This window comes from Stenella coeruleoalba (genome assembly GCF_951394435.1).
Source record: "Stenella coeruleoalba genome assembly, chromosome: 17".
NCBI lineage: Eukaryota > Metazoa > Chordata > Mammalia > Artiodactyla > Delphinidae > Stenella > Stenella coeruleoalba.
Window position 1 is genome coordinate 68,280,739 of NC_137163.1, and position 13,457 is coordinate 68,294,195.

General features: G+C 37.9%; 1 protein-coding gene across 4 annotated transcripts in view; it reads right to left on the bottom strand.

Moving 5' to 3' along the window:
• CSPP1 (centrosome and spindle pole associated protein 1) overlaps positions 1-13,457 on the bottom strand; it is a 107,586-nt gene that overhangs the window by 89,264 nt on the left and 4,865 nt on the right. For all 4 annotated transcript variants that reach the window (XM_079902345.1, XM_079902344.1, XM_079902342.1 and 1 more), the window contains exons 2-3: positions 8,512-8,620; positions 6,965-7,064 (exon numbers count right to left, since the gene is read on the bottom strand). In XM_079902345.1, the coding sequence (XP_079758471.1) occupies positions 6,965-7,064; positions 8,512-8,610 (199 nt within the window). In that variant the 5' untranslated portion in view covers positions 8,611-8,620. The remainder of the gene's footprint in view (positions 1-6,964; positions 7,065-8,511; positions 8,621-13,457) is intronic.

The following is a 13,457-nucleotide window of genomic DNA, read 5'->3' on the forward strand; positions in this document are numbered from 1 at the left end:
GTAATAATTGTCTTAAAACACAGTAAGAATACATAATGCCTTCGGAATTATTTATAATTTTATTAATTGAAGGTTTAGGCAACAGAAAATACTAACTTTTTAATTCTTATTTTTGTCATTTGGTATCAATATTTTATGGTATTAGACGTAGGTCATAGAAATAAAATTATGAACTATATGGAACAATTTAAATGTTCTGTTCAACGACATCCTAACTGACTTAATGAGCTGAGAAATATGGTGAGACTTACCTTTTCAGAGCAGTTGTCTTCTCATGGTTCTAGTGGCAAGTAAAGCATTAGTGTCATCTTAGGGTCATTTGAAGTGATGCCACTTCACCAAGAACAACATCAGTGACTCTAAGTTAACATTATGTTTCAGAACTACAGCGATTAGAAGTATTTGGTTTCCATAGTGGCTGTGGGTTAAATATTTAAAACTACAGTGTATAATCTTTTTAAAATTAATTTACCTTCTAACATAGCACTCATAATAAATAGTTTACAAATTACCATGAAACAGTTTCTTCTTTTCATTATTATATTACCATGATAAAGTATTAAGTAAAAATAATCAAAGGACAAAATATAGGAAATAATAATAAGCCTTTCCCTAAGCAGGTGACTTAACAGATGCAGCTACTTTGAGGAGAACATTGTACTCAAACTTCAGCTATAAAGACATTATTACAAAGGATCCATTTGACTTGTACAAACTGAAGCAAAGAGGTAGAATGTCTGGGATTTAGTTTGTAATAAGAGAAACCTAAGACTAGATATGCTACAAGGAATGACAATTAAAAGTACAACTAAAAATCAGTAAAAACAACAATTTCCTTTTGTCTATTTTCCAAAATCTTTATATTAACTAATTTTTTAGCTTAGTCTCAACTCTAGAGTGACTCTGCAATGGGAAATTCTGCTGTTGCTTCTTTTCTGATACTATTTTTTTAATCTTTTTCTGGTATTTTTTTAAAATTACAACAATGTAATTTTCCTTCCTTATAATTCTTTCTTTTCCAAGTCTCCATGAGCATAATTGTATTTAAAATGAATTTTTAAAAATCATACCAAATAATTTCTAGTAACAAGAATAAAATCTTCTTTCTTACTTAGCTAATTTGTCATTTTTTGCTTGCAGATTTACAAAACATGACTTCAGAGCATGAAAGCTAAAATAAATCTAGTGCATTCTGGAGGCTGGAGGGCTGATCAATGGCATTTTGATATCAGTGAGAGATATTGCCTAGAAACGGTGGATGGATTAAAAAATACCTAGGGAATACAAACGTTAAAGATGGATTCTGTAGTCCAAAGTTTAGAGGTGAGGGAGCTAAAAAGGAACCAGAAAAAAAAAAAAAAAGACTGAAAAGGATTGTGTTGGTAGTCTTCAAAGCCATCCCCAGGCTTGGTGATTTGATAGGACTCACAGGACACAGAAGTCATTATACTCACAATTATGGCTTATTACCATGAAAGATTATAGAGCAAAATTAACAAAGGGAAAAGGTACATGGGGCAAAGTCCAGAGGAAACTAGGTGCAAACTTCCAAGAGTTCTTCCCCAGTGGAATCACACAGGACACGCTTAATTCCTGCAGCAACAAGTTGTGACAACACACGTGAAGTGTTGTTTACCAGGGAAGCTCATTACTCAGTGCCCAAGGTTTTTAATGGGAGCTGGTCACCTAGGCACCCTCTTCCTAGTACGGACCAAAATTCCAGACTCTGCAGACAGAAAGCAGGTATTCTGCATAAACCATGTGGTTTGTACAAACAGTTTAGGCACAATGAGCCACTCTTTCTATAGGTGTAGGAAACGATTTACAAGCTAAGTTCCAGACAGTAGCCAACAGCCAGCCTGTAGTGGAAACCTTAGCAGCAGACAGTAGCTGCTCCAGGTCTCTCAACAGATGCATTAAGTTGCTTTTTAGTCTCAAGAGGTCATGGTCACATCCCTATACTATACGTCACAAAAGTGGTATCTTCAAACGCACAACACGACCTATGCTACCATATACAGAAAGAGAAGAGAGGGCTATATACATGTGTGCACAGTATAGTCATAAAACTGTACACAAGAAACTGCTTAACAAGAGAGAATAGAGGACAAGGTTGGGAGGATCACCAATTCTCAGGCTATATACTTCTCTGTTCTTTGTAATTTTTTACCATGTTCATGTTTTCTTTTATTTCTTTTTTTTTTTTTTTTTTTTTTTAATGTTATTTATTTATTTATTTTTGGCTGTGTTGGGTCTTCGTTTCTGTGCGAGGGCTTTCTGTAGTTGCGGCGAGCGGGGGCCGCTCTTCATCGCTGTGCACGGGCCTCTCACTATCGCGGCCTCTCCTGCTGTGGAGCACAAGCTCCAGACGCGCAGGTTCGGTAGTTGTGGCTCACGGGCCCAGCCGCTCCACGGCATGTGGGATCTTCCCAGACCAGGGCTCGAACCCGTGTCCCCTGCATCGGCAGGCAGACTCTCAACCACTGCACCACCAGGGAAGCCCCTCTTTTATTTCTTTAATGGAAAATACAGGGGGAAAAACCCCAAATACAGTAATGCTCTCATCCTTGTCACTGAGCCAGGAACTACATTTCAAAAGCACTGCAGAAAATCTATGAATGTTGGGTCAAAATATATTTATGTATGAAAAAATGTTGGAAGTATTAACTGCATTATTTCATTTATTAAAAATGTCTTCCAGGATATAACACATCAAAATCAAAGGAATAATGCTCAACCAGTCTAAGGGAAAATGTTCAACTTCTCTAAAGAAGAGAAAGGATTAGGAGATGATCTTTAACTGAGGTATGATTGAACTAAACTTAAAAGATGAATGTAAGCATTTCTCTTCAATAATTGTTATTAAACATGAAAATGAGCTAAGTAAGAAACGTCTAAGAATTTTTTAAATAAAAGAACCACAAATATTATGCCTAGAAATGATTTAGAGAGATGGAAGATATCATTTGCTTTTACAGATCATTTTCAGCTGATTCTTTCATAATTTCATTAAATCTCAGTTATTCTAACAAACTCCTTATCAAGGACACCATTTCATCAGCTTATACGGACTAAACCACGTACATGCTGTATATAATAAAGAATCTGGCTAGCCTCTGTCTCTGGTTTCTGGGAGGTAACTTCTAAATTCCTGGAACTTTCTGAGTGATGAGAGTGTCTTTGTTACTCATGATAGGTCCCCAGAACATACCTCTTAGTTGATACTAATAAGGTGACTCACAAGCCCCTAGATAGTTTATGCCAAAGAGATGACACAAATGGGGACTGGTCACACCAAAAAGATCAAACATGTAATTGGAGGGTTGGACCTCTGACCCATGTGACATCAGCCTGACCTCAGGAAAGTAGAAGGTCTGGAGACTGAGACATATGGACAATGATTCAATCATTCATATGCCCACACAATGAAACTCCAGTAAAAATTCTGGACACCAAAGCTCAGGTGAACATCGTGGTTGGCAATACTCTATACTGTCACATACTGATGTGCTAGGAGGGTGACAGATCCCTGAGGCTGATAGAAGCTTCATATTTGGACGCTGCCAGACCAGGCCCTATGTATCTCCCCCTTTGGCTGGCTGATTTGTATCCTTTTGCTATAATAAAACTGTAATAATAAGTATAGCACTTTCCTGAGCTCTGAGAGTCATTCTAGTGAGTTATCAAACTTGAGGAGGTGGTGGAAACAGCTGGTCAGAAGTGAGGATGGGGACTTCCCTGGTGGTCCAGTGGTTAAGAATCTGCCTTCCAATGCAGGGGATGCGAGTTTGATCCCTGGACAGGGAACTAAGATCCCACAGGCTGCAGGGCAACTAAGCCCGCGCGCTGCAACCTACTGAGCTCACACACTCTGGAGCCCACACACCACAACTACAGAGATCATGCGCCACAACTAGAGCCCACACACCACAACTACTGAGCCTGCGCGCTCTGAAGCCAGCACGCCACAACTAGAGAGAAGCCCACACACCGCAACAAAAGATCCCATGTGCCACAAGGAAGATCCTGCGTGTGGCAACTAAGACCTAATCCAGCCAAAAAATTAAATAAATAAATAAGGAGTGAGGGTGGCCTGTGGACCCCAAACTTGCAGCTGGTATCTGAAGTAAGAGAAGTCTTGGAGATTAAGACTTGTAGAAGTCTTAATCTGTGAAGTCTGGTCTAAATCTGGGTAGTTGGTGTCAGAAGTCATTGTAATGCTCCTCAAATCCTTTTATGAGAGGTGTTATATAAATGTTGGAAGAAGGAGCCGCAGTGGATAAGCATTATCCATGAATATCATCATCTAACAGAAATGAATTTACAAAACCATAAAAATGTAGTGGTACATGACAGCTGTACCACTGACGGGACAGCTGTACAATGAACTATTAATAGACTGTCTTCATTGGCTAAAACAAACATTGCCAGTTTATATATTACTGATAGCTACTATGCTTAATTACTCAAAGTACGGTATCACAGAGCTTTAATTCAATATATAATTTTAGACCAGTTTGTTTTTTAGACCAGCTTGTTTTATAATTCCTAGGTGAGACCACTTAAGGAAAACTCTCTGTTGCCCAATTATTTTACATTTTTCCTAATGTCAAAAATTAAGTATTTGGCCTAATCTGAAGGCCACAATTATTCACACAAGAAATCAGTAACTGAAGGCTAATAAGATACAAAGTTAGACAAATTATATATTATTCTTTAGTAAGATTCAATGTGCATCAAAAATAATTATTACTTCAGTTGGCAATAAAAGAAACAATCCATAAAAATTAAATTCTACACACCTAACAGAACTGTTTATTTTTGCAATGGGGACCTTCATTCATTCATTCAAAATATCTTCTCTAAGCACCAAAATGCCAGACACTGTGTTAAGCAATGAATAGACAATGGCAGGAAAACTGGTGTGCCATTGCGGTAAAACAGAGAGCTGAACAAGTTCAAAACTTTCCTTCAAGGGGAGAGCCAATGTCACAGGAGCACAAGGCAGGAACAGCCACCATAATCTGGTAAAAGTAATAAAAGAGTAAAATTATCATACAGGAAACAAGAAGCCATTGAAGGGTTTGAAGCAGGGACTAACATGATCAGATTTGGTTTTTGGAAGGATATCAACAGGCAGTGCAGAGATTTAGTACAGGAGGCTAGACTGTAAAACAAAAAGAACACTAGAAAAAAATGCCAGTGAAAGACAGTGGAGGCCTACATAAAATAACCTCTGTGGAATTAGAGAACAGTAAACTTATTTGAGGTTCAGGTGTTAGAATCAGCTGAACTACATAATTATTTGCTATGGGACACAAAAAGGAAGAGAGGAGTCGAGGATGACCACGCAGCCAGCTCAGTAAAAGTTTGAGAGGAGTAAAGTTCATTTTGCACATGTTGATTCTAAGCTCACAACATCCAAGGACAGATATTAAAATATTAGATATATGGGTCTGGAGTTCATAAAAGCAATGGGAACTAGGGATAGAGATTTAGGAATAGTGAACGCACTGATGAAATAAAGCCCTGTGAGTGAATGAGTCATTCAGGAAGTATATGAAATGAAAAGGAGGCCTAGGATAGAGCCCTAAGGGATACCAATTAAGGAAGAGGGAGAAGTCACTGACTGTAAGTTGGACTTTAAACTCTCCATCATTTGTGAATGTAATAGTCAAAGAATAATTTTTAATATAATTCTTAAAAATCAAAAACCTAGTTTAAAAAAATGTGAAAGAAGTCAGGAAATTAAAATTTATTATCCACCAATTATGTGCCAGTCATCTTTTCATATGTATTCAATTATTGCCACAATAACCTTTTAAGATAGATGCAATTCTTAAGATGAGGAAACAAAGAGTTTAAATAACTTGTGCCGGGTTGCAAAGGCATGAGAGCCGCAGTCCAAAGCAACCTGTAACTCCAGAATTTCAGTCATTCTGTCTGACCTTAGTGCTTGAGAGAACGTACTATCAACAGACATTACCTGTTGGAATAATTAAATTTTTCAATCCATAAAAATTTAGGGCTAGAAGATAATCCAACTTCTTTATGTTACAGATAAAGAAACTGAGTGCCTTAGAGATTAAGGCACTTAACCAAAATATAATGCTTAAATTCACTAAACCTGTATATTGGCCAATAATTTGTAACAGACTCAGAATAGAAAGCATTATCTATATATGAGATACTAAAAGTATGGCATTCACTTTGAGCTGTTTTTCTAGTAGAGACAGAGAGCCCACTATCTGCTCAGTTTCTTGGCCAACATCCCCTTGTATTCCCAGTGGAATACAAATGCAAAGCAGCTAACAATTTAGGAGTAAACCCATGGCCATGAAAAATCATCCACATGAGAACAATGCTTTAACCAAATGCAACTCATCATATTTGACTTCCATTATGTGAAAGTTTCAGTCGTCATCAGTAATTCACAAGATACGCTTTTAAAATATTCATACGTTTTCTTTAAAAAAAAAATGTACACCTACCAACAAGCCAAAATGAGGTAAAGTTTCCCAAATATTTTCATGCCAAACCATAACCAAAGACTCAATATAGCTAAATATTAACTTATTTACAATTCTAATATAGTTATCAATAGTATTTTGTATCCCTTAAGCATATGTCTTTGATTTTTAAATAAAAACAAGTCCACCACGTTTATTCCACAATACACTTTCTCTCTCACACACACATTCCATTCAAAATTTTCAATTTTGATACATACTTATTGCTATGATTTCTATAAATCATAACCAAGACAATAGCAGTTAAAATGGGAAGAAGGTTCTCAGTATACGTTATATTTCATATGTAGACCATACTGTCACATGTAAGATTCCAGAAAATAGAGTTATTTACTAGGATTCCAAATTTACCTTTTTTTCTGACAAGACAAAGCTCTTTCATGACAGCCGGATAAGAATATCTTAAAATCAGTTTAGCACACCTAATGACATACCTAAGGAACCCTTGGTCTGTTGACTGTTTGGTGGTATGTTTTCCTTAGCCATGGAGATTAATATTTTACTGTTTTCAGAAAGCTTCTCTGATGATGTTCCCTGAAAGAGACATAATATTTACAAAATCAGAGGGGGAAAAAACCCACAAAATTTACAATTCATCTCAGTACTTTTATTAAACAACTTGATGAAATTACATGGTACACCATAGAAGAGATTTAAATGTAAGGTTTGAGGAGTTAACCAAAGGTATTTAATATTGCAATGTTCTATTATTTAGCTCACTGACTTATCAACAAACACTCACTGAGTTTCTGAAACAGGCACTGTCCTGGGCATCAAAAACATATGAGTGAAAAAAATACAAAAGAATCTCTGCCATCACAGAGCTTATAAACTACTGTGGCGACAAACAATAAACATAATATGTAATTAGATTATGTTATATGTAGTGAGTGATACAGAGGAGCAATAGAAAGAAACAGAACAGTGTGAGGAGTCCCAGAAATGATGAGGGAGGGAGTACAAGGCCTGATTGAGAGGGTGATACTTGACCTAAGACTTAAAGATTATTACCTATCTACTATAATATTAGAAATTATAATAAAGCTGTACACTGTCAGTTAGTCCTAAGTACTGGAGAGTGGTCAAGAGCATAAACTGTGGAGCTGGACACATAAAGGTTCCAATCTTGAATCCACTACTGTGTGTACCTGGACAAATTACTTAACCCTTTTAAGCCTCACTTACTGGATCTGTAAAACAACAAAAATTCAGCCTACTTCACTGGGATTTTATGATTAAATGATGTAATACATGTGAAGTCCTTGGCACAGCTCCTTGTAAAAGGCAGATATTACAGAAGGAAAGCAAACTTGTGCGACGGTGAAGAGAACAAGCACTGGATTCAGGCTGCCAGGGATCAAAGCCTAGTTCTACTAACTCTGTCACCTAAGTCACATTACTTAACGTCACCATGCCTCAGTTTACTCATTTGGAAAATGACAATAATAACTACTTATCTCATAGATTCATGCAAAGTATCAATGTAACCTCTAAAGACTATGCCTCATCCATAGTTAGCCCATGACAAATATTAGCTATATGGGTAAAATTCCTATATAATTAGGGTGTCCATATTTTTTATCATTTCAATCAGGATAACTTTGTCCAGGACAAATGCTTAAACCAGACGACACACTGGGACAACAAGCAAAGCAGAGCTGTCTTGCGCAAGCCAAAATATACGGTTACTCTAATTAGGATGGACCATATGGCACAGATTAATCTACATTCTATACCTTATTACATACACTGAGCCCATGACAGAAAGTGCCACATCTGTCTAGATTAGTGCTATATTCTCAGAGCCCAGCACAGTCTCAATAACTATCAAATGTAGGAAAGCTTTTTCAGAAACTGCTTTCAGAAACTTTTTAACAAATGTATATTCTGAAAAATACACACAAAAAAACTATTCTAATAAATGTACTTTTGTAGATTTCAAAAATGTTTAAGATACTGACTCATTAAAAAATTGAATTACCTTCATTTCCATGTAAGGTGGATCACTTTCCAATTCTGTTTTGTCTCTGGCCAATTTGGCTTTTCGCTCTTCAATAAATTCATCCAAATTATCAGTCATGTTGCAGATACTAAAAAAAAAATTTTTTAATAAATTTTTTAAAACCCTTCAGTGAACATAGCTGTATCAGAATATCTTTAGGCTAATTATTAACACACAGGCTTAGTCTACATTTAGTATTCAATCTCAGTTATCAAATTGAGAACTTCAAACAAGCTTGAATGAAATTTGCCTACCTGCTTTCAATCCCAACTCCCCCCAAAACCTACAACCTACTTTAAAATATCAGAAAAGAAATAAAAAAGAAAATGAACCGGGCTTCCCTGGTGGCGCAGTGGTTGAGAGTTCGCCTGCCGATGCAGGGGACACGGGTTCGTGCCCCGGTCTGGGAAGATCCCACATGCCGCGCAGCGGCTGTGCCCGTGGGCCATGGCCGCGGAGCCTGTGCGTCCAGAGCCTGTGCTCCGCAGCAAAAGAGGCCACAACAGTGAGAGGCCCGCGTACCGCAAAAAAAAAAAAAGAAAATGAACCATCACCACCATCCACACATATACACAAAAAAATCCCTGAAGTCAAAGCACTTTTTTTTAAAGTTTCTTTTGCTATTTGGAGGTAATTTTGAACTTACAAAAATGTTACAATATGAATAGTATAAAGAACACCTGCATACTCCTTATCCATTCCCTATTGCTAAGATTTTGCAACACTTGCTTTACCTTTGTACACACAAGTTTGTTCTCTTTACACAATTTTTTCTAAGGTCATTCAGAGGGTGAATTACATATATCCTAGTCCTTTACCCCTAAACGTTTCAGTGTGTATTAAGAATTATTCTCAGGGGCTTCCCTGGTGGCACAGTGGTTGAGAGTCCGCCTGCCAATGCAGGGGACACGGTTCGTGCCCTGGTCCGGTAAGATCCCAAATGCCGCAGAGTGGCTGGGCCCGTAAGCCATGGCCGCTGAGCCTGCGCATCCGGAGCCTGCGCTCCGCAACAGGAGAGGCCCGCATACAGCAAAAAAAAAAAAAAAAAAAAAAAGAATTATTCTCGGGCTTCCCTGGTGGTGCAGTGGTTAAGGATCCGACAGCCAATGCAGGGGACACGGGTTCGAGCCCTGGTGCGGGAAGTCATTCCACATGCTGCAGAGCAACTAAGCCCGTGAACTACAACTACTGAGCCTGCCCTCTAGGGCCTGCGAGCCACAACTACTGAGCCCACGTGCCACAACTACTGAAGCCCGTGTGCCTAGAGTCCCGTACTCCGCAACAAGAGAAGCCACCACAACGAGAAGCCTGCACGCTGCAACGAAGAGTAGCCCCTGCTCGCTGCAACTAGAGAAAGCCCGCGCACAGCAACAAAGACCCAATGCAGCCAAAAATAAATAAGTTTAAAAAAATTAAAAATTTTAAAAAAAGATTATTCTCTGACATAAACTCAATGTATTTCTCAACTTCAGTAACATTGATTTTTTAATCTACTGTCCATGTTCCAGTGTTGTCACCTGACCTAATAGTGTCCTCTACAGCATATTTTTCTCTCTCTCCAGTTCAGGATCCAGTCTAGATTGGGTACAGCATTTCATTGTTACGTCTCTTTAGCCTTCTTTAATTTGGAACATTTCTACACCCTTACTTTGTCTTTTATGACACTAATATTTTTTGATACCGCCCACCGACCACCCACTCTTTTTAATAGAACAGTCCTATTTGCAGTCTGCCTGATGTTTCTTCACGCGTAAATTCAGGTTATGCATTATCAGAAGAAATATTACATAGGTGGTGATGTGTCCTAAAGGTGTCAACAATTAGAGACACATGTCCACCTGCTCTTTACTAGTGATGTTATTTTTTATCACATGGTGGTCAAGATTGATTTCTGCATTACTGTTTCCTTGTAACTAATAAGTGGTCTATAAAAAGATATTTTTAGGCCATGCAAATATCCTGCTCCTGATGAAAATTTCCAAGATTTAGCATCAATTGGTGATTCTTTATTGATCGAATCTTTGATTCTAGATGCCTGCAAAATGCTGACTTTCCAATTCCACCACTCCCTCCATATATATTTACAAGTTGGCACTAATCATTCTATTCTAAAGAGCCCTTCCTTTGTCCATATTTATTTTCAGCTTATTATTAGTAAGAACTCATGAATTATTTCTTTTCAGTAAGTCTTGGATTTTTAAAATCGTAAGTTGTTTATTTATTTTTTTTTTTGTGGTACGTGGGCCTCTCACTGTTGTGGCCTCTCCCATTGCGGAGCACAGGCTCCGGACGCGCAGGCTCAGCGGCCATGGCTCACGGGCCCAGCCGCTCTGTGGCATGTGGGATCTTCCCAGACCGGGGCACGAACTCGTGTCCCCTGCATCGGCAGGCGGACTCTCAACCACTGCGCCACCAGGGAAGCCCCAAGTTGTTGATTTTTTGAGGAACAACTTATATGCCATAAAATTCACCCATTTTAGTGAAAGGTTCCATAAGTTTTAGTAAATTCATACAGTTGTACAATTATTACCACAAGCATACTTCCATCACCCAAAAAAGTTCTCTCATGCTCCTTTGTAGTCCAGCTTCACTCCCACCCCTGGCTCAGGCACTGTAAGATGTTTTCTGTCTCTATAATTTTGCCTAATCTGGAAATTTAATATAAATGGATCATATAAGATGTAGTCTTTTATGTTGGCTTCTTTAACTTAATGTAATGTTTCCAAGATTCATCCCTGTATTGCATCTATCAGTAAGTAGTTGTTTTTTATTGCTAAATAGTATTCAATTATATGGAAATATCATATTTTGTTTATTATTCACACATTGCTAGACATTTGAGTTGCTTCTATTTTGGGGCTTACTTAAGAATAATGCTGCTATTGGGGCTTCCCTGGTGGCGCAGTGGTTAAGAATCCACCTGCCAATGCAGGGGACACGGATTCGAGCCCTGGTGTGGGAAGATCCCACATGCCACAGAGCAACTAAGCCTGTGCGCCACAACTACTGAGCCTGCACTCTAGAGCCTGCGAGCCACAACTACTGAGCCCACGTGACACAACTAGTGAAGCCTGCGCGCCTAAAGCCCGTGCTCCACAACAAGAGAAGCCACCGCAATGAGAAGCCCATGCACGGCAACAAAGAGTAGGCTCCGCTCACTGAAACTAGAGAAAGCCCACGCACAACAACCAAGACCCAACGCAGCCAAAAATAAATAAATTTTTTTTAAATAATAATACTGCTATGAACATCTATGCAGAGGCTTCTGTGTGTTTTCAATTCTCTTTGATAGATACCTAGGAATGGAATTGCTGAGTTATCTGTAACTCTGTTTAACGCTGTGAGAAACTGCCAAACTGTTCCTCTCATTCCAACCAGCAGCGTATGAGGATTGTAATTTCTATACATCCTCACTAATGCTTGGTATATTCAGTCTTTTTATAGCCATTCTATCGGGTATATAGAAGTATCTCATTGTGGTTTTAATTTGCATTTCTCTAATGACTATGATGTTTAGCATCTTTTCATGTTGTTATTCATATATCCATATATATAACCATTGGCACAAAGTCTTCAAATCTTCTGCCCATTTTTAAAACTGTTTTCTTATTGAGATGTAAAAAAAAATTTTATGTACACTGGATACAAGTCCTTCATCAAACATGTTTTGTAAATATTTTCTCCAAGTCTGTGGTTTGTTTTAAAATTTTCTTAATAATGTCTTTTTTTAGTACTTTATTTTTTAGAGCAGGTTTAGCTTCACATCAAAACTGAGCATATGGTACAGGTTTCCCATATATCCGCTGCCCTGACTCATGCATAGTCTCCCCCATTATCAATATCTTCCATCAGAATGGCACATGTTACAACTGATGAACCTACATTGTCACATCATTATCACCTTAAGTCCACAGTTTAAATCAGGGTTCACTCTTGGTGTTGAACATTCTATGGGTCTGGACACACGTACGCTACGTATCCACCTTTACTATATCATATAGAGTTGTTTCACTGCCCTGAAAGTACTCTGTGTTCCACCTATTCACTCCTCCCTCCCCTCTAATCTCTGGCAATCACTGACCTTTTTAATGTCTCCATAGTTTTGCCTTTTCCAGAATGTCATATGGTTGTAACCATACAGCATATAGCCTATTCAGATTGGCTTATTTCACTTACACGTACTACTAAGGTTTCTCATTGTCTTTTCATGGCTTGCTAGTTCATTTCTTTGTAGTGCTGAATAGTATTCCACTGTCTGGATGTACCACGATTTATCCATTCCTTTACCCCACTGAAGGCTAGCTTGGCTGCTTCCAGATTTTGGCAATTATAAATAAAGCTGCTATAAACATGTGTGGTGATGTCTTCTTAAGAGCAAAAGTTCTTAAATTTTATGAAGTTCAATTTATCCATTTTTCATCAATTTTTAATCAATTGTTTGTGCTTTTTGTATCCTATGTAAGTTTTTGCCTAACCTGAGATCACAAATATTTTCTTCTATGTTTTCTTTTAGAATTTTTATAAGTTTCTCTCTTACATGCATTATTTCTTACATCTTATACCTATGATCCATTTCAAGTTAGTTTTTGCAAACGGTGTAAGGCAAGGTCATCAAGGTTCAATTTTGTTTGCATATGGAAATTATTTCAGCACCATTTTTTGAAAAGACTATCTATCCTTTCCTCATTGAAATTAATTTTTTTTTAAATACATCTTTCAAAAACCCATAAAACTTACTGACTAATTCAATGTGTGGCAAGAAAGGAGCCAGGTTTTAAGTCCTGGAAACTAAACGTGAACAGAATTCTGGACAAAAATAAGTCAAAAGAAGCTGGCTGGTGTGGAAAGGTTTGCTTTAGCTGTGTTAAGTTACAGCTAGTCAGACATGCTAATGGAAATGTCCAGCAGATTCAAGACTCAAATTC